The following is a 27,748-nucleotide window of genomic DNA, read 5'->3' as shown; positions in this document are numbered from 1 at the left end:
AAGCAGTGGTATCAACGCAGAGTACTTATCGAGTGTATGAGAGAGAAAGAGAGCACACGGAACTGTAGTACGACTTACAAGTGTTCCATTGATCGTGAACTTATTGTCGATCGGTAAAAGCCGACAGTCTCGTAGAATGTTAGACGCGATATCTCGGGTTTCTTTCGTCGAGTACAAACTTTTCCTAAAGATTAATGAGACGTAGAGAGAGATATTAAATAATCTACATTACTTGCGAATTTTTCGAATGAGTGCAGAGTGCACAAAATGCAGCGCGATTTACATTGTTGATAATGTCTATATTGATGGCACAGTTAAAAGGATATACCTAAGTGATCGCAAAGGTCCCTTTTCAAAACTTGATGCTACCATAAATGAGAATGACATGAAAAGAAATAATGTCGAATGTACCGTGTATTTGCCGTGTGATCGTTGTTTTACGGATAACAGTGAATCCGCCGAGAAGGATGATTGGCGTTGCTACGATGCGTCAAGGCCAGACGCGACACGCGGGGTGAAATGTTTTGACTGTTTCGAGTGGCCCTGTCGGATGTCAATCATGCGCAGACGTCTCGACGTAGACACGGGCACTTTCGAATCCGGAGCGTCCCGTTCCAAGCATTGTGCTCGGATCAATCTCGATTCATGCCGCGGAAACCGTACGCAAACCGCGGTACCAGATGTGTCTATCCGTGGGACACACGTGTATCCGACGCATAGAAAGGACTCACTCGACGGTGAAGAAGCTGTTTGCATTCATGACTTTGAGGGAATCGATCGTGGAACAGGAACGGCAAATGCTTAAATCAAGTACTCTTCCTTATATTTCTTCAATAAATGTGTAGAATTTCCATCCTAGAGACTATTACGGTAAAAAATATTACTCAGTAAAAAAATGTATACATTTTGAATGTGTCTAAATCATCTGCCATGTGACTATAACGAGCCCCCCGGACTCCTTGAATTCGTGAAAAAATGTGAGATAATAAAAAGCGTCACAAACTTTTAGAGCTCGCTTATTTTTTTTCTCGCGAGATATATTTTATTTGATGTGACTTTAATTGAGGTTCTCTGTAAAATTGAACGTGTCAATAGGCAAACAACTATTCGTATAAAATTCGTTTGTTTATAACGCATATCTCCGACGCGATGTCATTATGTTTGTAAAATCTACTGAGGATGAGCTTCACGTCGTGGTTCTTAAAACAAAAATTATCAAATGCGTCATGAAATTTTGTATGGACGAGCCATGTGTTCTCTGCAGATACGTGATACTCGACATCGGGATGGGTGGCCGTGAAATCAATTGCTATATTTTAATATTTTTCTGATGCTGGCCGAATGCGTCCCCCTGCTGGAGGGGGGGCGATCGAAAACGCGATTACGCGCTTTCTCTCCGCAATTAACGGAGCGAACTGGCCCGGAAGCCGCCGGACCGCGTAATGATGATACATTCCACGAGGGTTGCAGCGTATCCGCGAAAAGGATCCCCAACGACGCGTCCTGTCGACGGGAGTCGGTTCACAACAGGCAGACGATCGATCGATCGATTTCATCGCGGACATCGCGTTGACTGCGTCGCAGTCCCCGGCTTTATATCCGGTGCGTGTCGGACGAACCGCGATATAGCGATTTATTGTCTAAGCAGAGCGGGGTCGGTTACACGCCGGCCGTTTTTGCATCACCATTCGGTAGTTCGCTCCAATTATCTTTCTACGAGCTCCCGTGTCGTTCCTGCCACAGAGATGATATCTCGCTGGAACCGATCGCGAAGATCACCGCGTTAATTATTTCCGTTTGCGACATGATAGTACAACTAGCATATAATAGAAATATTATTTTTATACATCAATCACAGATACTAAAGATAAATCATTATAAAAATAATATTTGTTCCAAAAAGTATTTATAAAAATACTGAGAATTATTGATACTTAATAGGACGAATGGAAGAGATTTTAACACGTTGAATTTGGAAAATATAAATGGAAAATATAAAACATTTTTTTTTTAATTCTAAATTATAGAATCTATAAAAAGTATTAGTTTTGGAAAAATCTGTAAATAAAGCTCGTAAGCACACAAAATAAAACACATGACATTCGCGGACTTTATTCTGTTGATGAGTTTTATTCTTATCGAACATTTTTTTATAAACTAGCAATGAACGGTACGCAGATAATTGCACGATACACGGAGAAAATTTTACAGTATAATTTACAAAAAGAAAAATATATCCTCTTTCACAACTCTTTTTCTTTTACTTTATTTATTGTAAAGTTGGAATATAACGACATTAAGATATTTATTACTATAAAAATTGTAAATTATGCATTGTTTTATTGTTTGTTAATGATTATGCATTTGTTTGCGCATCAACAAATTTGTATAATTACAATACTCTTCCCCTCTTTGTAAAAAAATATAACATTATTATATAATATATATATATATATATATATATATATATATATATATATATATATATATATATAATCTCTTTCTCTGAAAAAAATATCGTGATTTTTCTTATATATTAATTTGTTCCACGGTTACAAAAATTATGTTATAATCTTTACTACAATATCTTCTCCATATACATATAAAGCCATAATGTACAATTTGATGACTACGATATCTCTACGATCTATTATCCGAACATGAAAGGTGCATAAATGCGAACGAACCTTTTGTAAAGAGCTCTCGCTGCACCGTACGGAATGTTTGCCGATCTCCAGCTGATCGGTATCGTTATGTATCAACGGCCGACGCGAAAAAAAAGCATCTGTCAGTATCGATCACGCGATTTTAAATTGACCTTCGGCCGCGCGATCCCGTGATTCTTTTTATACCGATGGAGAACCCAGGGGATCGTCTCGCGTGTTTCATGTCGATCCGGAGGGATTTCTGCGCTCTTTTCCGCCCTCGTGCAGTGTTCTGGCATTCTGGATACGAGCTACGTTATACTGTACCCACGGGAGGTATATCCGCCCCAAATGTTCCGCGCTCGTTCCACCATATTGATTTAAATTATTAATTGTGAATTTATCTCCGTCCAGGGCACGGAGAGAGTTACGTTTAATGCCGCGACAACGTTCCGCATATTTTTTTTTTTTTTTTTTTTTGGGAGGGGGGCTGTTTATACAACGCACGGCTAGGATCAGTCGGGGTTAGTTGTGAAATTTTAATCTCGTTGCCTTTCTCTTTCGATTATTTTAGATCTTTATTATTCTTGCGATATCAACGATTGCATACTTTACGCCAACTATATATAAATAAAGATATAAAATATAACCGATAAGAGATTATATGATGTTTAAGAGATATTTTTGCTATATCGTCTAAAATCAAAGATAAATAATTTTTAATTTTTATTGAAATTAATTGACGTTGATAACGGGGGTTTAACTCATTAATTCGTTTCTCGATTTTTTTCATTATTGTTATAACTTTTTATAGTCTTATGATATTGATATTTAAAGTGTTTGATAAGAATTTCCACCTCATTATATTTCCCGTATTTAAAAATTACAAACTATTTTTTTATTTAGATTAATATCGAGATCTTTAGATCTGTCGGGCTTTTTTGATAGATATTCTCGTTTTTTTTTTGTTATCATTATAACTTTTTATTATCTTTCTATAGTATATCTTAACATCACAGGTTATTCAGATTTAGAGTGTTCGATAAAGATCTCCACCTCGTCTTATTCTCCGTATTTAAAAAATACAAACTCTTTCTTTTTATTTCGATTTACATCGAGATCCCTAGGTCCTTCGGGCTTTTTCGATATAGATTCATCGTGAATTAGTACACAGATTAAACAATGCGGAATTAAATGCGTAAAGAGCTAAAAATGGGAATACAAATGACTCACCTTCTTGTCTTCGGTCTTGGTGGCCCGCGAGCTCTTGGAGAAGAGGCTGTCCTGATCGCCGGTTGCGCTGGAGACGGTCGCCCCGCGGCCGGCACCGGCATCCTGATTGAGCAGAGGCACCGTGCCGAGTTCCGGTACCGCATAATCGTACGACGTGTCAACTGCACCGTTCGCGTACACCGCTGCGGATGATATAGCAAAGGAGGAGCGAGCGCAGAAGGGGATGGCGTATTGATTGCGGTCAGGGCGAATGCTTTGTTGCCGGGACGTATGTGGGTGCACCGCCGTTGGCACAGGAGCCGCGACGATTGAATGTGTACGTATTGGTGTATGTGTAGGATGTGCGTATTCGCGTGTGTGCGTAATCGCGAATACGTGCCGTATAGATATTGGTGTAGGCGCGTTCGAGCGCCGCATACCTGAGTGATTGATGTTGCTGCTCTTGTTGTTCAGCATCATGTCTTTCATCTCCATAACGACGGTGCTGTAGCTGTAGTACGGTGCGTACTTTAGCGCCTGGTACGGCTCTTGGTAGTCGTCCAGCTTCACGATATCCAGAAGACGATTGCCGAGATCGCGCGGCAAAGTCGGTAGCGAACCGCCCGCGTATCTGAAAAAGATGATCCGGATCGGTTCGAGGCTGAATATCATATTATAAATTGTCAATTATTTATTCAATTATTTAGTCACTTATCCCGTGTCACTCGCGAATCGTAATCTCTGGTTTTTAAAAGCAGCATATTTTCAACTCGTGAATTTTAGCGTTACACGTGCGCGGTCCATCAAAGACCCAGCGTAACATTCGCGCACGCCTACTTGAAGTTGCGCGTTACACGTTCTCTTTTGATACGAAGCTCGCAACTGCAATATCGGATTGCACAAAGCGTACATAGAGCTCGGGGGAAAGGGAAAGGATCGATGCCGAAGCCCGTGCGGGATGCTTCCGAGTTACGAGGCGGCCGGAGGAGGATCTTCTCTGGAGACATTCGTGCCGCACAAACTCGATATATTGCCCGAGGATGTCCGTTATTGGATGTTATTGGACGTTCGCTAACGAGCACGGTGGATGGAAGGTTTATTGGATGGCCGCTGCCGTCATCGTGCTGAGCGTGTTCTAAGCGGACACAAACTTGGAAGAAATGAGGAATACGGGTTCGCGTACGGGTAATCGTGTATTAGTATTATCATTAACCGCGCTTCGCGATGCAAAAGCGAGTGTCCGATAACGTCCCTTCCAATGATCTTATATTTGCCTGTCTAGACATCGATAGTCGCGTAATGAACATCGAGAATGTCGATAGAAAATAATAATCATTCAAAGATGTTCAGTCATTGTGGATAATTGATAAATTTGATTATTGTACAGTTATTAGATATTGATTTTAAGTAGAAAGTCGGATGATTTTTAACGTTAAGGATTATTTTAAAATTATTCGATTATTACTTAATATTTTAGCAATTCATATTTTAATAAGCTACAACGAGATTCTAATAATGTGCTTAAAAATTGAGAGATTGCGAGAAATTATATTTCACTATTTTTATATAGGTTTTTGTTGCAATAATATACGACTGCGCGTCAACTTTAGAAGCTGGCCTTTTCAGTCCTTTATTTTTGCATTAATTACCAAGTGACAGGTAACACTCTCACCTTTCGTCGTCCTCCAGGGTATACGCCATCAAAGCCGCGCCTTTCTCGACGGTGGCGCAGGTAGAGCCTAGATGCGAAGGGGCCTTACCGGTCATCGGACTGGCGAAACACTTGCGTTGCCTGTGTCGCGAGACAATCAGAAATATCGATACGGCGAGTGAAAGTATCACGGCGGTCAGCACGCCGATCACGACCGCCATATACGTAGGGTCGTCGTGTTTCGCCGTCGAAACCGGAAGCTCGCCCTCGGCAGCGCCGTTCTTCTCCACGAAGACGTCGCTCTGAATCGGTGATTCGGTTGTCGGTGCTTCCTCGGGCGTGAAGTTCCCGTGTGCTATGTCTAAGTAAAAAGAAAAAAATTTTTACCTCGTTAGATTAATTATTCCTGTCGCGCGCGTTTTTAATCTCGAAATTGAATTAATTTTTTTTTTTTTTTCCCCTTAATAAATTGTTACATATATATATTCTCGACAAATTCTCGAATATATTTATATCTTAATTTATCGAATATACGATTTTCTAAACATATACCGAACAGAATATAAATGCCCAATGCAGTGTTCGGTGAAATTTGATACACTGTAATGCTTTGTAATATTATCCATAATTATCGTGGTATTATACGCTTGCAATTAATTATTATTATTATTATTATTATACTCGATATTATTTTATCTCTGTTATATATTATTATAAACTATCTGTTGCCCTGTGTATATTATATTAAATTTTATCTCATTACTCAAACTTTTTATAGATTCTAAATTCTTTGATGTAGATACATATCTCGATCATATAGCTATTATCGGAAAATAAATTTATTCTCTCTCTTTTCCGCTGTTTAAAATTCAATAAATACTGTTGACGCAAACTTGAAAAAACCGTGCACGCTTTTCTCACAGGAGGGCTTAGTATCTGATATACGCACAGAGAGATTAACCTAATCGTGCGTAAGATACATGCAAAGATCTACCTTTGAGGACTAAGGGTTACAAAACTTGTACGCTGCGCGGGACGCATATGTGGAACGTATAATTAACCTATATGCGCTTTGACGTATAACTTTACTAAGGATGCTGCGAGGATATAGAGAAATTCGTTACGGGGAGGGTCGTTTGGTTCACTTCTCTCATAAACGCGAGAGATAACGTTCCCCATTTATTATCATCGCGATATCGCATGAAAGAGACCGGCGGAGCTTTCATCGTATAAACATATTATATTACGCTTTTGTCGATGGGCTGTTTTGTGCACAAAAATTGCGTAATTAAACTCCCGCTGTTTGTTCTTTCCGAGCGTAATTATACACGTCATTCTCGTGGTGTTTAATAATGCGCTTTAACGAAAAACGATACGATACGCTTTTCCGTTCTCTCGTCACAGCGGCAAAGGGATTACGTTTCATCTTGCTATAAATAATTACGAGATGAGAGAAATGCATTACCGATAAAGATTACTTTTAATGCGAAGAATACATTGATATCACATGTGCTCATAACATATAACAATGTTTCGTATCCATTATTCGTATGTCGATTTTGCAAAATTAATATTTTGGACTTTGCGCAAGTGACAAAAATAACATTTAGCCTGTTTCTCCATTTAAAAATGATAGTATTCTGAATTATTACTTTTCGACGCGCTTAGACGATTTTTAAATTCTATTTTCGTCATGATCGACGTGTTCCTATTTCGGCGAATACGGTGTCACCCATTCCTGTCATTGTACTTTACTAGCGCCCGGCTGACAGAACAAGAAATAACATATATAGGAAGAAACTGAAACGGAAAAGAATCACGCACACGGGAGCAACGTGCACGGATTCAACGGCGCAGCTTCCTAGCTTGCCGCTGAAACCTTTTTATGTAGCACACTCGCGTATGGAATTCTCCAGCAAGTTCTTGTTTGAATTTTTTTCGCAGACGCGCGCTACGAAAACTCTATTTCGTCGTTTTACGCGCAGTAAAATAACTTCATTTTGATGCAATTTCTGCAAGATTGGGATTATCTTTCTAAAAACTCTGCTCTTCTATTTCGCAGAATTTTAGCATAATATATGATCCTCTTGCAAACTACATATGTTGTAAGAGGAAATTAATTACAATATTTAATTTTAAACGTACTATCGTATAATCACGAATTCTACTACGGTATATTTTATATTAACATTCTGTATATTAGTAAATCAAATAAACATCCGATCGTGTCATGGCCGTGCCATCGGCAGTATAGGAATTCTCTTACACCCCGTTTCAGTTATCAAATGATTTAATGTCTCGTATATGCAGCAGTAACTGGCATATTTTTAATTGGTAACAACTAACAATTCATTAGCAATTCATTAGCAATCAGGGAATAATTTCAAACGATGATACACATGCTGAATATGAGGAGAGAAATTACATTTTGCTCTTGGGGACGATGTTTACTCGATTGACTAATGGAGCTCATAATTATCGACATTTGATTGGCAGTTTAGATAACTTGAAATCGATTTCTTTCTTTTGATAAGAATTCAATATGAAGCCGTTATTGCCATAACTTTTGCATTTTCCATATAATATGTTATATTTCACAGTAATTAATTATTGAAATAAAATTTTATTATTATCAATTGATAAAACTAATTAAAAAGAATTTTGATACGAGAATCGTATTGTTAAAACAATTTTCGTTTAAAATGTATTTTTCCTATAGTCGCTAAGACTCAAGATTGAGAAAGAATCTAAATAAAAACGATTAATTAGGTCTCCATAAACTTGATTTTTGATGATTTTTATATCAAAATTATTTTTTAATTAGTTTTGAATAGACAATAATAAAACTTTATTTCAATAATTAATTATTACGATATATAACATATTATATGAAGAATGTAAAAGTTGTATAAAAGCAATAATGACTTTATATTGAATTTTTATCAAGAGAAAGAAATCAATTCCAAGTTATCTAAACTGTCAATCAAAAAGCATCGCTTAAACATTATTTTAAAATATAATTTCAACAATTCACAAAGGAACTATCCTATAGGAACATCCATTCCGAACACGTCGCGGCGAGATTCTAATTTAAGAAAAACGCGACGAAACGCGTACTTATTTTCGCGTGAGGGCGAGGGGGAGATCTCTCTCGCGGGAAGAAATCTCGGGGGTCGGTTTCGCGGAGAAGCGGCCGCGCTCACCCGTCTTGAATTTTCCGCGAGAGTCGTTTTGGAATATTCAGCGCTGCGCGCGAGCAAGAATATAAATTTCTTCGGATGCAATTCCGACGTGCGCTTTGTGTGTGAATCGTCGGCGAGGGCATTTCTCCGAAAGTCGGTCGAGGCAAGCGTAATACGCGCGAGAGAGGACCAGCCTAGTAGATCCGAAAGGAGAAATCGCGCCGGCGGAGTTTCGTTGCCCGAGCACCTCTAACCGCGGAGAACCATCCCGCGTGTGGCATTCCGTCGCGAAATTCCCAGGCGGGGTTTATGCCGGGCGGAAACAAAGCTGTCGTCGCGTTTGATATCGGGTGGCTCGACGAGCGTCATTCGCATCGGCGGGACGAGCCACCCGTTCTCGACGCGATCCCGCACATGAAATCTGATATTAAACATTCTTTGTATCGGTGGGTGGCCGCCCGGGATTGAATCGGGAAAGGACTTTGCCTGGCGCGGAGGTTGCAGCACCGTACCTCGGTATCAGGATTACCGCGCCATCTCAATAGAATTGACTACGCGCGATATCGGTTATACTTGCAATGTAAAATAGATGATAAATCGTTGCTTCGGTAAGAAACAAGAATGTAAAAATAATCACTATAGTTTTTGTACGCGCGTTAATGCAAACGAAATTTACTCGATGGTTATCGTATGGTGAAATATTTCTCAAATGCGTGCTATAATCGAAAAGATACTTAGTGCTTAGGTAAAAATATTCTGTGGTACTCATATTTGTCAAATCATTCTCTTTTAGAAAGGATAACTTATATAATTCTTTAAAAAAAAATAATTAGAACATTATTTCACACGCATACACATAACCGATATTATATTTTATCGATTATTGATAATTATGAAAGACTCGGCAACATCTCGAAATATCTGCATCAAATATAGAACGAGTATTTTTTTACGAGATTCGAAAATGTAAAATATTTTCCTTGTTTTTTTTTTTTTACATTTATATGAGAAATCTATTATCTTAGATTTGAAGATGCTCTTATATTTATTTATATTTATTTTTTGAATTTAAAATGCAAAGAAATGTAGTATCAAAAAAGAAATATGTGTAGCTTTCACAGCTCGACGAGGGAAGCAAATCTCCCCGCGATCGATATAATTTACGTCCAATTGGAGCCGTTAGATGAAATTAGCATCGAATTATCCGGTAAGCGCGTCTCGAATAAATATTTTCCAAAGCGTGCTGGAACCCGCGCGATTACCCGTTTAATTATAGCGTCACGTTGCGCCCTGCGATTATTTCGCCATCAAAACAATAACAGAGAAAGAGAGAGCGAGAGAGAAGAGAAAGAGAGAGGAAGCGAGACGCATTCCGACTGCATATACTTTAGCCTGGAGATGGAACCTAACCAGATTTATGATTGGATCAGGATGTTGGGTGACATGGGTGGGCTGCGAAACTTGCGCGAATTTTGCACGTATAAATTATCGCCCGGGGATACGCGATGAAACGTCGTGCTTTCTTTTCCTTCGTTTCTTTAAAGAAGAGCCGGCAATGAAATAAGAGTAAAAACAGGGAGAGAGAAAAAAGGCCAGTAACTTGGTCGTCGTCCTCGTCGTTGTCGGTGCTACTGCACATGTTCATCGCCCGCGTTTCTTTCGCGTTTCTCCCAACTTAGTCCGGACGAGGATTCGACGATGACAAGACACGTGGACGTCGACACGGTGCATGTGCAAATGTACACGCGCGGCTCGGATGCAGCTGACGCTCGACGTCAAATGCAACTAATGCGCATTCTTGATCTCGCGCCGCCGGCATTTTAGTCGCCGTCTTTTAAGCTGATTTTCGGGATGGAAGTCGCACAGCCGCGAGCTTTGTTCCACTCGTGACCTCGGCTGCCGATCCCGGGATCCTAATCGGGGCCGGCGATCTCGTCGACGCGGGGATAAGCCCGATTGCCCAACGAGACCACCATCGGTGTTCCGATCACGTCAGATGTCACCGGCAATCGGTGCTCTTTGTTTTATTCCCGCGGATAACGCTGTTGTGATGGTTTTAGAGAGCATTGTTTTCGTGGATTGCGTGGCGTATGCGATGGTTTACACGCTAAATAATCGCGCGTCCAGGCGGGATAATGTATGATTGTTAGTAGGTCAATACTTTCGAAACTAGCCCGTGCACGAGTTAATCCTTGACCTGTGATATATTATCGCGATATCGCTGCATCGCTCCATATTCCGCGCACACATATTGAGAATATGGGGATATTCGTAAATACTATTCGAGAGATGACGTTTGTAATTTAAAACTAGGTAAGCATTACAGATGCAACATACAAAGATAATAAAATAAAAACGTAGTATCTGGATGAAACACCGCAGACCGATATCGTGGATTAAAGGATTCCAAACAACTCGGATGCTGTTCTCCAACAAATAATGCGATCGATAAGCCGAGCGATTGCACGAGCGTAACGAATTTGAACAGGGTCTGTTTAAAAATTAGTATACGATTGGCTCGGTACCCGGTAAGTCGTTATCGGTTATTTCGCGATACTTTGATTACTATAAAGCCGCGCAAGAACGTCGAATAATTACGCGGTAATAATCCCCGTCCGATAAGGATAAATTAACTTCGCCAGGAGCGCCGCGACCCTTTACGCAGAGAGCGGTGTAGTCCATAAGGATAATATTAACGAGCCAAGTTTAAGTACATTTTTCGCGTCGCTCCCGCCTTTGTCAATTAATAATCGACTACCGGAGGAGAAAGAGAGAGCGCTTTAAGTTGGTCTGAGGGAGTTCCTCCGATAACGCTCGAAGCGCCAAGTCCTGGGGGAAGAACTCGTGATATATCAAGTAAGGAAGAGAAAGAGAGAGAGAGGCAGGGATACTATATTTGAAATATTTAAAAAACTGCTAGCGTGAGCGATCGCTGGCAGTGAATCATTTTTAACAAATGATTTGAATGGGAGAAGCGGAAGCAGCATTTATATATATATGTGTGTGTGTGTGTGTGTGTGTGAATGTGAGAGAGAGAGAAAGAGACGGTGACTTTGATTTTACGAGGAAATCCATGGCCAGTCTCCTCGTATTTCTTTGTCCAATTATGTCTGTCGACGTTGGGGGCGGATGATGGGATGGGGTTGGGGAAATCCTTGCTGGACCTATGCGAAAAGGAAGAGGCCGCGAGAGGTGCATCCATTATCTTCTCTCTTCCGACTGCGTCCGGAGATGCATCCATTATCCATCCTTCTCAGAGCGGAATCGGACGATCGCTCGCCGGTAAATTGCGAGAAAATATACGAACGACGGTCGATAAACTTTTAACGAGTTTCTTTTGTGCCGGGCGCGTCAGCCGGCGGATATCTATAAGTCTCGAGGATTGCGGATCCGATTTGAAAGTCCTCGTCGATTCTTTCATAAAGAGAGTCACTCGTCAAACGCTCGGAGGATAAAATATTTGTAAGTTGAAATGAGATTTTTTTTTTCCTTTTGACGAACTGTATAATTACGGGAGAGGGAGGGGGAGGGGGGAGATTGCAGGTTGACATAATTTTTATTGATGTAATTAGTAATTTTTACTGTAATTTACATCTCTATATAAATCCGAATTTTCTGCATCTATCGAAAATATTCACATGAAATCTCGCTTTTTAAATGCGTATAAAAATAAAAACCTTTTCACTTTATTATATTACTTCTTACGTTATAAAAATACATTTGTAATACAATTGCTATGTCGTAAAATTTTCCAACGTTAAAGAAAAATATAAAACCAGAATAGAATGACGGGAAAGCTTTGTGATTTTTAAATGAGAGAAGCAGATGTAGTACTACGGTATTGTACGTCTACATCTTCATAACGTCATTTCGCAGTTGTGCTGCGGGCGTTCGTTTGAAATATCATAACGACATGCTACCGGAACCCTTCTCTCTCCCTTCGCTATCATGCCATAGGTCCCCACGAGGAAACTCGAAATCCCACCCAGGAATACAATTTCCTCCCTCGCGGATACGAGAGTTGTAATTTACAAACATCCGTCACAGAGTGGTCATACTCGCGGGATGTGTCGTTAGCCTGTATCATTTTTCTTCGTCTTCTGTTACTTCCGTCCATTCCGAAGCCAGGCCCTTTTTGGAGCTGTGTCCTTTCCGTAAATGAAGGGGGCGATTCGACGCACACGATTTTCACGCGGTTGTATGCGAAAAAGATCCACACGAAATTATCTGTCAAGGAAGTCTGGCTCTAGGGATGGTGAAAGGTAAAAGGGATGTTGTACGAAGATGCTGTCCAAGCTAGGACGCGACTAAATTGCTAGAACGAAGATTGATCGAGGCGCAATCACGATGGATCGCTACATCGAACATGCAGGATCCGCGGTGTTCGTCGTCACTTTATAAGATGCATCGATGCAACGTATTTTAAAATTTAGTTTAGTTTCGAAACATTAATGTTTCTTCTTTCTTTCAGAATTATATCTGAAATTTCTTTTATAATATTATGCAGTCATCAATAACTTATCATCTTTAATTATGATAGCGTCAAGAGATAATTACGTAAAAATTGACGTTTATAAAATTTTCTCGATAATTGTACGTACATCATTAGTAACTGTACGAGTCTTCTTTGTACAGCGAAGATCTCTATTCTTCGTTTCTTGCTTTAATCGACGGATCTTTTTATGCGACATTGTCGTCACATCTACGCGAATCCGTCCTGAAAGACGCGTATTTCGATGGCATACAGTAATGCACGAGGAACAGGGTTCAGGTTTCCTCGCGCGATTGATATGATCTCGTTGGTAAATCCGCTTGACAAACAACCTTTTATACGCGAATATTTTGAACAAGAGCAGGATGCTCCCTTATAGAAGCTATCTAGTTGCACATTATTATCTACATGTGTGTAATAGAGCTCACAGTTCTCTATGAGTACGTCTTGTCCGGAGGTATACGAGTTTCTTCTATGCTTCTTCGGGATTGTTATCGAAGGATACTTTGAACAATTCCCGGCCATTTTTCATCGCCGATCGTTATCAATAATTTATCGGCCTTCAATTATATAACCGTAACTCGAGAATATTATATTTACGAGTTCTTCCGTCGTGAAATATCGCGCAAAAGATGAGGATGACGATTTGATTTAACGATCACTTTACGTTTAAAAATATAAGATTTGTAGCTATCATCAAATGCTTTTAACGATAGTTCGCGCACGAGTTTATCTGAAGTATAAATATTGATCACATGCGCGCGCGCGCGCACACATACAAATTCTTATACCTATATAATCGTCGCACATTGCATTATTTATTATTATGTTCATATAATCTGAATAAGTTTCTTTTTAATCACGCGAAAAGTTTGCGATTTATATTGTAGGCGAACAACACTATACGCAATAATTTCTAATAGATCTTATTGTTATCAACCGACACCATTAAATTATCTTAATGATTGCATTGATAGCTGTTGAATAGCGGTTTTCTGCACGTTAGCTTCATCGTTCTTATTGCGATTCGCAATGTATTTTATATGCCTGCGAAAGAGCCGTCTAGCCTGTGTTTTTGCATATATCCTTTGACGTAGAAAAAGAGCGGAGAACAGAAGGAAGCGAGTAAAGAGTTTTGTACTCGCTTTATGATCTCGTCGCTACGTCGCTAAGTCCTCTCGGCAAACGACCCTTTGTACGTAAATACCTTGAATAAGAGCGAGGATGTTCTTATCTCCCATTAGTTCGTCGCGTAATTTCTCATTACAATGCGAAGATTACGGTTTCCTCAGAATTACTGAATTTTAGTCGAATCAGAAAATCTGTTCCTTCCTGCTTCAGTTAACATTACTTCCGCTCGAAATACTGCATAGAATTATTAGTATAATCTCTTTGAAGGTTCATTGTATACTTATACATATTGAAGATTCATATTATCTATACATATAAATGTGCGTGTAATACGGATGTGATTTTTCTAATTAATGCGAAAATGTTTCGAAAACCTACGTAAGGAAAATTTTCTTTACGTAATAATAATTACGATAATAATTATCTTCTTTTTCAATATTGTATCAATTTGTATTTCTTATTAATCATAACTCATTTTCTAAAATGAGATCTTTTTTCTCGATAAAATGGTAAAAGTATATATAAAAGGGATGATACAAGATTTTTTTTTTTAAATGATTCAGATAAAAACTCGCATCGTTGTTATATACAATATAATGGTTATATTATATATATAATATTGCGCAATACGATTAACAAAGAATTTTTTATCATGTGAATAGAGCGGAAAAAAAAGCAATATCATCAGCGAGCGGTTCATCGTGTGAATCTTTATAATGGGGTTTTCGACGATGCGAAAGCTACTAAAAGTTATCCTTAACACGGACGATGTACCGAACTTATCGAAAGTTTTGTATCGCCTATAACCGTTCGATGACTTGCTCACCTGCTTTTCTATGCGTTTCTATGCGAAAATCCTTCTTTTGGCAGGGGAGATTGAAGGGTGATTTTAAAGGATGAGGAATGATCGCGATCTTTCAGCTTTGTGTCGCGTTTCTCCTGCACGTTCGCTATGTATCATAATACGTGACATTTTGAGCTCGTAGAATTACCATACGTCTCTTTATAAATCAGACACGAACAGTGTTACGAAAATATTCTTATCATCATATTTATATCGTTTTATTAAAATATAACTTGTGCGTCTTTATAATGCAAAAATATTTAAAGATGCATTAGAAATTGATCAACAAATTTGTTCGTTCTTTTCCGCATGTTTCTTACACTAGAAAAGAAAATATTAATGATCTTTTTAATTAACGAACATATATTTTATATATGAAATAAATGGTTTTCATAAAAATAATTGCAATCCTTTTCAGAATTATTATTAAGAAGAAATTTTTGATCAAAGTATAGAATTATTATTAAGAAGAATTTTTGATCAAAGTATAAAATATTATCAAAATAAGTAGATGCGTTATTTGATTGGCATTAATGGATAATTATTATAAATTCGCTTAGTCATGATCGTTTGTTCCACTCGTTTACTCTGAGTGGAAGCTTTCTCTACGTTTTCATGCAAAGCGTCTTACGATATAACAGGGTGACGCTTGAAAAGATAAGGAAGTGCGACTGTGCAGTTTTGTAGTATAATTGCACGCTTGATCTAATTGTGTGAGTATGTTTTGTTTCTTTGACCCCTCTCAATCGATATAGATATATAAAATGCATACAATTAGAGCATGCGTATCCAAGTGCTTCAAAGATAAAAATATCACAACTTGATTCTACATTCTTGGAACTATTCATGCTGTAATTTATTATGCGAGATGTTCCAGAAATGTCGATTTTAATTATAATTTCGGATCAATAACGCATGACGACTCGAGATATAATTTACACGACGATATATATACTCCATTGTAAGTGAGAGATCTTTATGCGATATTCTGTAATAATGTCGCTATTGCGCAAATAGACAATTGCAATATAATTTTGAAATTGTATTAGCTAACTGAATCACATATGCAAATTTTAGATATGATATTTAACGATAAGGATTTTACGCGACGCAATATTTACAGTATGTATAATATCGCTGACGTGTCCTTTCTTAAACTCTCTCCTGATTATAAATCCCCTTTATTCGACATCGGCGTACTGTAAACGCGGATAAACTCCTCGTAAGATGCGATTTTTATCGAATCCGTGTTAAATCAGACGGAATGCGGGAACGGTGGAACGAGGCGAAAGTCGCTTTCAATATGGAGACATACTTTCCGCGATTTATATCTCCGTTGATAAAAAGGGCGTTTCCTCTGTCTAACGTTCAGTCGCGTATCTTCCCCAGGAAACCGATCGTGAAGAAAAGGGAAGTTGATCTCTATCGAGTGAATACTAAATCGAATTGCAGTCGATTTTTTTGTACGCGCCATGTCAAAACCGGAGGGTTGCCACGTAAGGAGACAGGTGGTATAGATTATTTGCATGTCTCCCATCCCGACCATCGTCCTTTCTGGAATAGCTGCCTGGCAGATATACGATAAGCCATTGTCAATTATTGCACGTATCAGTTTAAATCAACTTCGAGATTTATTTTTTCGACGATTGACAGGCGGCAATCGGTGCTCCAAGGGAGCAAAGACGGAGGAGGAAGGGAGGGTTTGGTGGTTACGGCGGTCTGGTTGTGCCGAATTGGAATGAAATGGCAGAATCGCAAAAAGAGATACATTCTCCATCTCGTCCTCTCCAGTTACGGTGGAGGCTTGTATCGCGAAACGATTTCGCGTCACGAGCAGAAATTTTCGTCCCTAGTACCGCCGCGATGCGATGTGCCGCGTCTCTTTTTTCCCCATGCCAGTCATTGTTTTTGTCCGTTATGGCGCGCGGATCAGCGTAGAAATATATATCTTCTCGTTCGAGGGTTTTAATGTATTCCAGAATTTCGGCCAGGTACGTCCTACTGGATGCTGTCACGAGAGATGATGGATTCGGTGAAATTAAATGACGTATCGCGTCATCTCTTTTTAGTTACGTGTCGTTCTACCTTCCACCTTCGCGTAAAACATCGAACGAATAAATTTTCTGTTGCCCTAGTTACCTCGATCACGATTATTGAGATTTTGAAATATTGAATTTAAACTGTACGTTTGTATCGAACGCTTGCGCGCGCGTGAGTCGACTGCACAATAAAGTTTCATAAATTTCTTAAGAGAAAACATTACGTTTCTCTCTCCGACTTGGCGTTTCTCCGGGTAAAAAGATGACGCACAATTTTCTACGACTGATATACGTTTAGTTGTGCTTCCTACATTTTAAAACTTTCATTAGACGTTATTATTTTTTCCCCAAGACACATTTTAAAGGCCATGAGCTGAATGAAAATTTTTTCCACCTTTATATATATATATATATATATAAATAATATTTCAGTGAAAAAAATTATTTTTTTTTGCGCGATTTATATTATTAATATTGATTAAGAGTTTATAAAAATATAAATCAGCTATTTTTATGAAATACAAATACGTCTTGCGGTTAATTATCTTACCAGAATCGAAGGTTACTTCGCTGACCATGATCCATCGATCCGAGAAATGGAGTCTCAGCTTAACGAATTTTCCAACCCGATGATGAAGTTTGATTGTGATATTTCGGGAAGTCTCAAATATCTTGTCCTCCATGTAAGTATAGGTAATAGGTTCTCCCGTGTAATATTTTCCGCCAATGCTGAAGAGTATGTCGACTTGAGAAAACACCTGTAATCCAAAAATCAAGAAAATAGTTTAAATATCTTGAACATAAATTAGCACGTAGTACTATGTAAATATATATGATTGACTAAGCGAAAAAAAAAAAAAAAAAAAAGGTTGTGTTATTCGAAGAAAATATTTATCAATAAATAACTCTTGAATCGCGAGAGCGGTAATGGTACGGATTATGCAGTGAATAAGCGCTCGAGGAAAATTTATCGTACGTATTACGCGCATGAGTGTCTCGTCGGCACGAAAGAGGAAACACAGTACATATCTCGCAACAGCAAAATTCCTATTCCGCCTCCCCGAGCTACTTTTTCAGCTTCTGAACAACCGCATCGCGCGCCCGTAAATTTTTGACCGCGGATATCATTTTTCAGGGCTGACTACTTTCTCGTGGTCGTAAATTCATGGACGACGATCTGACAGGAAAGGAATTTCGTCGTCACGGAATGCAGGCCCTTCCTTGCTACCCCCCTCCCCCCTCCCCCCCCCCCCCCCCCCCGGCGCAGTCGTGGCCGATGGAGATCGCGCGGAAAAATCGCGCGACCGAGAAATCGATTCCGATATTGATCGTGGAATTCGTGCGATTAAATCGCGAACTAATCGCATCGCAATGGCGGCAAGGAAAAAATTATTCTTGCTATGGTTATAAGAGAATAGTTCCAGCTGATATGAAATAAAACTGATTACGCTTTAGTGAATATTAAGTAAAATGGATACCAGCGTGCTTCGACATTGATGAATAGATTCGACTCGAAAATCTCACCGTTCAAAGAAGATTTACCGACAAAGTAGAGTGTGGATCTTTTTCACGCGAGAAGCGAAAAGCTGTGATATTTTTGAAAATGTTATAAAAGTTTAATGTGTCCCTAAAGTTCGATGGAGAGTAATATGATCTAACCATAAATCAACTATTATCCGAGGTATTATCCGAAGTCGCGCGGATCTTTTTGTTAAGTAAAAGTGTATCGAGATAACATCCATACAATATATACTTGCTCGTTCATCGAGCCTGAAAATTCATGTTCCTTTTTTTATAAAATCGATAGAAAAATATTATGTTTTCTTCGAGTCTTGCAAAAGTATATATCGTTGAAGGTATCGTGAACGATCGAATTTCATCGTGGAAATATCGGTATGGGAGAAAGCGCAATGCGATTGCCTACATAATTTCGTGTATCGAAACGATGCCGCGTGCGCAAAGTGCCTGTTGAATATTCGTAAGTCACGGGCTATTCGAAATTCCGAATATCTAACGACAATGATGACAATGATGACGTTGCGGCGGATAATCCGAAATTCCGTAAGTTTCGATTAATGTTGAATAATTTCTGCGAGGCTTAAGTGAGCACCGGACTCCGTGACTACCGCAAGCATGTTCTTGGATGCCTCTCATCTTGGTTTATGCCGTCCACGATAGCTAGCGGACCCGAGCAATTTGTCGAGGGATTCTGTATGTGCCGTATTTCGTTGGAATTGGAGCGTGAAATATCATATCGCGTAAAGTTGATTGTCAAGAGATATAATATATGACGGAGTTGCATATAATAAGAGCTTGTAAAGTGACGGTTCTTTAAAAGTTACCGAGTTACCGAGTTCGATAAGTAAGTTTCTTCTATACTAGATTTATGTATCGCGCGTAAAAATCTGTAGAAAATTTGATATTCATGGCGGAAAATTTATTATTCGTCAGAAAAAAATAAGACTGTTCCATAAAAAAGCTTTGCTCTGGACCAAAACGACAATCGTATTTAATTGAAAGACAGTGAAACTTTTGTCCAACAACCAAGATCAATAATTTATAATTTTTATCTCAGCGCAGACATGTCGGATAATAAAGTGTCGCCAAAATCTACCATGATGTGTCTATGTCGTCTCGTTCTCATCTCGTATTTTACTAGGTTCCATAGTACAGTCGTAGGAGAACCTCCGGAATACATTTCCAACGATGCGGTAGACAGGGAGTCGGCCTATCAGATTCGGTTATCCTAATCCGCGTCATGTAAATCCAATTTCCAGAGGTTTATCTCGCGGCAATGGCAGCCGGGAACGATATATACCGTGCGGCGGGAAGACGCGGGATTCGACGGTAACAGCAATATCGACATGTCGATGCACCTTGCGCGAAGCAGGCGCGTGTAGGTGGTGTATAAGGATAGAATCGCCATAAAACTCGTTTGTGTACGAGCTTTCCGTTACTGCCGAAAGTCGTTGGGAAAGAGATGAGATATACATTCCACATGTACGCATATGTAAATTATTATATTGTATATATATATATACCTATATACGCGCAATTTATAATATAATATTTAGAATAAAACGCAGAGTGTATATATGTCAATATGAAACACTAAACTTAATTATAAAATGCGTTTCAAAAGAAATATACGTCAGTTGTATATGTTAGTTGTCTTAAAAAACAAAAAAGTATTTGCAATGTCGTTGAATATGTAAACAGATACTTTATATCTGTATATTTACATAACCGATACCTTTTTTCTGACCATTTATGTAGGAATATTAAAGAATTGGCATTTTACTGAAAAAACACATAAATATATCTGAAATTAGGAGATGTAGAATCTCGCGACTAAATATAATTTATTGGCAGAGTGTTATTAAATTGCGGATGCATCAGCTCTAAAAAAAAAACGAGGTAATTATATACTTTATATATATTAGAGAGAATTCTCTAGAATAATTATGATAGCGCGTATACATTCCATTTCGTTCCATTAGTTGACCATGAAGTTTTATGCATTACGCTGAATAGATAATGCGCCTTCGTTCGGCCAAACACGTACCGTAGGGAACGTCCGTCCGGAAAATTGAAACGGATTTTGAGAGAGGAAAGAGCATTCGTAAATAAAATCGGCACGCCGAACGCGCGGAAGAACGTTATACCAACCTAGGCGCGCAATCACGCAAATTTATGCACTTTGACGAGACGGGCATCTCTTACGCCGAATGAGAGAGAGGTATTTGCCGGAATATCAGACAACTCGAGAGAATTCATCTGCAACGAACCTCCCGCTCCTCTCTCCGTTCTCTCTACCGACGAAACGCCGGTAAATTCATTCTTCGCAAATAAGCAGATTCATCCCTCTCCTTTACTCTTATATTACATTACGACGCGTAGGACGCGCACTCCGGAAAATTACCTTCTCCAAAATGATCCGCGCGTGCGATTCCGCGCGAATTTGCAGCCTCGGCGGAGGCTGTTTTGATGGCCGGCTTGTACCACGATCCATTATCGCTCGCGATCAAAAATATTATTTGAATATCAAGAATGCGCCAACACAGAGAGGACAGGAGAGGGAAAAAGAAAGCATAAAATTCGACGGTGATCATATAACAGAAGCGCTCGGTGATTTATATGTTTATAATATCGTGCGCGCTCATCGTCGCTGGATTTTAACGTTTGCGGCCTGTATATAAAACCAGTCGACGTGAAAGGGAATTCGGAGGACGTTGATCGGGTGTTAGGTGCCGCTACGTCGTAGGCACCGGCCACGAAGAGGTTGCAACACGGTCGTTTCCAGGACCGCTGACCGCTGCATCAAAGACCGGGCGCATTTATGGCGGGCCGCCGTCGTAGTTTGTGTGCCAATGCAATGGTGAGTGTAGTATATATATGTGTGTGTGTGTGTGTGTGTGTGTATAAGGGACTTTGTAATTATTGGGTTTAAGCGAAGGTTCCGTCGGTTTTTCATCGCGCATCCCGATTATCCGAATTGGTTATCGAAAACCCATTAGTACGTACGCTCGCGATGAGGTGCTCGTTTTTATCATTCGTTTATTTTCTTTCGTACGGAGGATGCGGAGCATCGCTCTCATAAATTCCGTAATTCTCAATAATTCTTCGATGTATCAATACGCGGCGGGAGCTTTTAGTATTTCTGCAAACGAGCTCTCTCGATCTCTCAGCTGACTGAGATATTGATTTATGAGCGCGCATCATCTTATATCACGCATTTCCATAATATATTTCGCGAGGAATCTATTGGTGGAGTGTTTCGACTTTCAATATCCCCATGTAATATATTTGTATTCTTACATTTTATACGGTTTTATCGCGCGAATACTTGCCGGTCTCTTACGCGATACGCGCCGTACGAGTTTATATAATATTTCGCGATATATGTGTAAACGCTATTCGTTATAGTATCGTTATAATATCAGTCTACCGCATAGCTCGAATTATAAAGCGTTATAATCCATTTATAGTCCATCTCGTATGCGTACACGTTTTTACGTTATTTGCCCCGCGCGATAAGGAATATCGCTCGCGGTATTCGCAGTGAATTTCATCTCGCGTGGCTACATTCTAATTTACGTTTAACAGGCTATTAAAGTTTATATAGATTCGACGGGAATCTGGGATGAAGTTGAATTGTAATACGAACACTACGGGGGGAGGAGCATGTTTGGGGAGGGTGATCACTGAACCCAGTATCAAAGAGTATACGTACCCTATCCTATGCGTTTATACCGCGATCGCCCGCGTTCGTGGCTGTATTTGCGCTTTGTGCGAGATATTCACTGTTCGGATTGCTAGCGTACGCGCACGCATGCACCCACGCACGCATGAGTACGCGCTCGTGGATTTTTGACCGGCGCCAAAAATTTTCGATTTTCGCGGCAATCGAATCGTTCTGCGAATTCCGCTGTTACAACCGGATATCGATGGGTCTCCCGAAAAACATCAAGCGGTTTCACCGCGTTTCCAGTAACACAAAACTATCTGGAGCACGTTCCTATTTGAAGGATCCGTTCACGACGCACTCGAAATACTACAAAGTCCGTTTAGATTGCTGGATCAGTGGCTTCGTTAACAGTTTCCATATGCACAATTGATATTACATAATATCCACTCGCGAGATTTTACTCGAAAAATATTGATCGTTATTTTTTGTATTCAATTAATTTAATGATTAAAAAGTTAGTTGCTCGTAACACGTAGTGATTTGTCGAATTAAAAAGAAACTATACCGAAATAGCAAAGAATTTACTTCTTCTCTACGAAAATTCATAATATTTTTACAATTATTAATAACTATATTTTTTAAATAAAATATATTAGTAATAAATATTTTTGGCGATTATAAAAATTAGTAATAGTTAGATGTATACGTAAAATATGGCATTACGACATAATCTCTTCTGTCCCCTGCGATTTCAGCGCGAAAGAATTATTCGGGGCAATTTTACTCGGATCAAAATTCGGGTGCTTCCGTTTCTGGCAACGTTCAATAATCTCCTGTACATATTTCACCGCACGCACCGTCCAACCTTTAAACGAACTGTAGCATATGACAGAATACGCACGTGTGTTTAAAGCGGATTTGTCTCGGATACGATGAAACGTGTAATATATGGTATACATCATATGGACTGTGTCGTTGGAGATCTCACGTTTCCATATTTTCAGTATGACGTTACTAGCCAATGTAATACATAATTACGAACGATATGAATGTTTGTATGCTACATACGTGCTGCCAATTTTCTTCCCTTTTCTTCTCGTTTATGCTTCGACCAGTAATATTTCGCCTAATAATGGACATTACTTCTATTCTCGGGTATTCTCGCGATTATTGCCCCCTTATCTTTTGTTATAATCATGGTATCAAGACGCAAATTTTAATGAGAAAAGTGCATTATAGCTTTGATAGAATAAAAGTACACGACTCTGTATGCAAATTGCCGACTATCGTAATACTATCGAGTCATCGAATCTACGTAGGACGACTCGGCGAGGTTGCGATTTGCGGCCAAACGGAAATTACACAATGGATCGAATCAAAACTCGGGGTAAGCAGGAGAAATCTCTCTTTATAAGCCGCCCCCGCGAACTCATTTCCGCGACTACAACGCGCTGAATCATGGATATGGCGAGTGATGCGAAAAGTTTTCTATCTGCCTCTCAAGAAGCATCCGGGAATTGTTTTTCTTCCGTCAAGTATCTCTGCTCAAATTTCCCGACTTGCCCTTAAGTTTCGCGAATAAAAGTTGAAATTACGAAACAGGGGTATGAAACGTCTGGATTATGAAGAGTGTAAGATTCGCGGGAGAAATTCCGCATCCAGCGCGAGAATCACGACGTTGATATTTACAATCGGTCAATAACTTATTACGTGTCTTGCGCGTTTAATAGCGCGATTTATTACAGTTATTATTATATATTGCTATTATATCAAAATCGTCCCCGCAAATATATCAAAATTTTCCGTGCTTAAATTCCAACTAAATAACGCATGTTGCAATAACATGTGTATATGAATTCCCCATTGGGATTCGCAAGATTCCTCGTGAAATAACGCGGCTAATAGCCGACTCAATGCACAGAGACCGTGGCAGAAATCATACGGCCGGAATTGCTGTTCCACGGTGTATTGATATTCAATGGGCGTCTGCCTGATAAAGCGTCGAGTGGAATATTCAATCAAGGGTGGCGGTGAGAAGGGGGAAGAGAAAGCGGGTTGAGGGTGCATCTTGCCGACCAGATGCTGCTGCGCGACTTAGGCGGATGGTGATGGTAAAAGGTGGAGAGGATCACGAAGAACCCGTGGATGGCGAGCGTGTTGATCGACGCTGCTTGCGCATTCCTCACGGGGACTAAGGAATAATGTCGCTAAAGCGAAGGTAAACGATTCCTCGGCGTCAACGAGTTCACGAAGGAATCTCGGCTGGGGAAAGTAATTCGATATAGAAGCGGCGCGTGCTCCGTTCCGATCACCTGGATTCTTTAGGTTCTCCCGGATCGTTATCCGTGCGGCGGAATCACGACGAACGATCCAACCGATTAGACGTGTGTTTGAAATAGAATATATTTTGTTTAGGGAGGAGAACGAAATCTCCGCGCGTATTTTTTTCTTATGTATCTCCGCTTTCGAATGTGAATATATCGCGTGCATTCGATAATTTTTTAATAGAAAATATTTACGCATTACGTATTACGTTATATACTTCTACGTAATCGTATATATAGTAACGCATTACCGTTAAAAATATCCTTATGAATGTAACGAGTTACAAAACTTGTTGCCAGATTTTTTTTCGATATTAATTATATCTATCTATTTATTTATATATCTATATTAATTATATCTATTTTTGTTATTTTAATCATATTTCTATATAGAAGAAAATGAAGATAATTATCTTCGTTGCGAGTTAATATATTTAAATCTATCATCTAGCTATACGAACCTGGACACTTCTGGTGAATTCGTTATTGCAATAGATATGGACGGCGGAAAATTCTCTGACTTTGTCGAACTCAAACTTGATCTCGACCGGCTGGTTACGGCTATCGTTTCTCCAGCCTACCCAGCCCTGGGCGCGATCGTTATCGTAGTACAATTTGAAATTATCAGGTCCTGTTCTGCCATCTGTCAATTGACCCAGACCACGGCGCAACTCGCCGTCCCAGTGTCCGTCGTAGGTCGCGTCGAAGAATTCCCATCCGTTACCCCTTTTATCGCCCTGGGGCATCGAGTAGGACACCACGCCGTCTGTGGAAGGAAAAAGTTAAGATACGATGTTGACTCTTTTATCGATGGCGATATACTATCTTCGATTTGTTTCAGACGAAGTTAGACGCAAATCTTAATTTATATATAATGTGTGTGTGTTGAGTAGAATTTTTGAATACATTGTTTAACGTTTGATTAAAATGTGTAAATATAAATTAAAATTGCTGTTTTTTTAAGCAAATAATTGAAAATTATAAAATTAATCATTTGCTGAATGTAAAAATGTATTCAAGTTATACTTTTTGCATCTTGTTAGCACGAAGCATTGCGAATATGTAAGAAATCGAGAATTGAGTTTTACTCACATTTCAAACTCATACTTTAGACTTTAGATTATTTCTAACTCCATATCTCATATATTTGTTTAAAGTAAACTAGTAAAACAAACTGCTCGTACGAATACGAATTTGAACGATGGTCTAACATGCGCGCTAATGATTTATCGCATTTCCGGCATTGGAAACATCTATTCGACGCCCGTAGCTAATTCGATTCCCGGGTGAAAACGGAATTATACGAGCAAGATTTTGAAAAGCAAATTTGCTCTCGCCGCAGTCGGTATCAGGGTTAATGGACAGTCCGTCGGATGTACCGGTCCGGGGCAAGTTTCACGAAAATTGGCGAGTGCAAACAGCTTACCGCTCCAGTAACACCCGTAGAGCTCGACCCGCATGCAAACCGTCCGCCTGTGATAGCTGTAGGGCAGAAAACGGATCTTACTCGCCCACAGAGGCGGTTGCAGCTCGTGCTTGGACTCCAAATACGTGTTCGTGTTACCCTTTATTACCTGGAAGCATAGAAAGCGCCGGTTCAAGTATAGGACAATTTCAGTTTTCGGTCCGACATGGCGTTTGAGCTTTAGCAGACCGGCTCGGTGCGAGTCTCATTAACCCTCATTCAGCGACGTTACATTAACTTTGGGGGATATTCGGGCACACGCGCCATTCCTCGCTTTGTCCTCGTTTTTATAGCATTTTGTATTGCCGTATCGAACGATACCGATGCCGACGAGACATACGAATAGCTTGAGAATATAAAACAGCGAATTTTTACAGCGTGCATCAATTTTCAAAATAAGATTTTTAAGATAAAAATTTTTCCAGATAATTTTTAATGTATAGTACGTACATTTTTTTTTAGAGCCAATAATTGTAACTTTAATTATATATTATCTTATCCATAAGTAAGAGAGAAAAAAGTTTACATTATTGATAATTATCTCGTTATTTATCGCGACCGAATCATTGCCATCGTGTTGCAGATTTCATACGTTAATGAATTTGTGAGAGAGAAAACTTGTAGCGTCCTCGCACGTATCAATCAGTCAGCCTGGCAGGTCGGAAAAAGCATCCGACGCGTTACTTTATATCCCGTTTGGAATGTCGCGATTGTCTGACAGTAGTTGTTGACGTTTATATCGTCCGGACAAAGCCTGCGCTTCAGCAGCGCGAAATACGTCGGGGTTCCTTCCTCCTCCTCCTCCTCCTCCTTCTCCCTCCCCCCCATTCTCTGGACATGGATATGTCCCGTCATAGAATGGACATTGCGTTCCACGGGATCAGACGGGGGCTAAGGACTAATTTCACTCTACATTCCACCGCGTTAGACACGTTCCGACAGAGAGGAGGAAGGGAAGGAGAAAGAGAGATATACATGTGCGTAGACACACAGAGAAGCCAACACGGACCTGCGAATCGACGAAGGGTTCGCGGCAGGCGTAGGAGGGTGACGGAAAGCGAGAGAGGGTTGAGTTAAACGTCCGCATTCCCTGATCCCCGTCGAGGCGGCGAACGTGTTGCCGTCGTTGACGACGTCTCTCTCTCTTCTCGAGCGTGCAGGGGCGACGGTGCAATATTGATTCCACGTTGTGGGTTTATGAATAAAATAAGCGGTTTATCCGACGGCGGTGTGTAGAGTGGTGTGTACCGTGTACAGAGGGTGCGGGACGTGTGCGGGCGGGTGGCACGGTCCCACGGGATCACGCGAAGTGGCGCGTTACCCATGGTGAGTAGATAGCCAGGTACGCTTATGTACGTAGGTATACGTGACGCGAACATATAGCAGAGACTAGATGGTACATATTATACGGGGTATATCGGAAGTTGTGCGCTTTCTCTCCTATAATTACAGGCTCTCCGATGGACTAGAAGATGATGTTTCTTCGGCGCGAATTTTACGGCAGAATTAATTAACGAGTTATTTAACATTGAAAATTAAATTATATATAAATATATAATAAAAAAAAAACAGAGT

The 27,748-nt window shown here is 39.8% G+C and overlaps 1 protein-coding gene across 3 annotated transcripts in view; it reads right to left on the bottom strand.

Annotated features, from left to right (window-relative positions):
- Positions 1–2,267: 2,267 nt before the first annotated feature.
- The window catches only part of LOC138944978 (discoidin domain-containing receptor 2-like), a 111,693-nt gene continuing 86,212 nt past the window's right edge, over positions 2,268–27,748 (bottom strand). For 2 of the 3 annotated variants that reach the window (XM_070316098.1, XM_070316100.1), the window contains exons 5-10: positions 26,135–26,282; positions 25,170–25,474; positions 17,747–17,954; positions 5,530–5,869; positions 4,298–4,488; positions 3,696–4,060 (exon numbers count right to left, since the gene is read on the bottom strand). In XM_070316098.1, the coding sequence (XP_070172199.1) occupies positions 3,852–4,060; positions 4,298–4,488; positions 5,530–5,869; positions 17,747–17,954; positions 25,170–25,474; positions 26,135–26,282 (1,401 nt within the window). In that variant the 3' untranslated portion in view covers positions 3,696–3,851. Of the gene's footprint in view, positions 2,312–3,695; positions 4,061–4,297; positions 4,489–5,529; positions 5,870–17,746; positions 17,955–25,169; positions 25,475–26,134; positions 26,283–27,748 lie in introns of those variants that run through there. The other variant, XM_070316099.1, reaches the window with a different exon arrangement.

Source organism: Polyergus mexicanus, unplaced genomic scaffold (assembly GCF_030449975.1).
Source record: "Polyergus mexicanus isolate NDT 795.1 unplaced genomic scaffold, iyPolMexi1.0 SCAF_3, whole genome shotgun sequence".
Lineage (NCBI taxonomy): Eukaryota > Metazoa > Arthropoda > Insecta > Hymenoptera > Formicidae > Polyergus > Polyergus mexicanus.
This window is presented reverse-complemented; position numbering and strand designations above follow the sequence as displayed.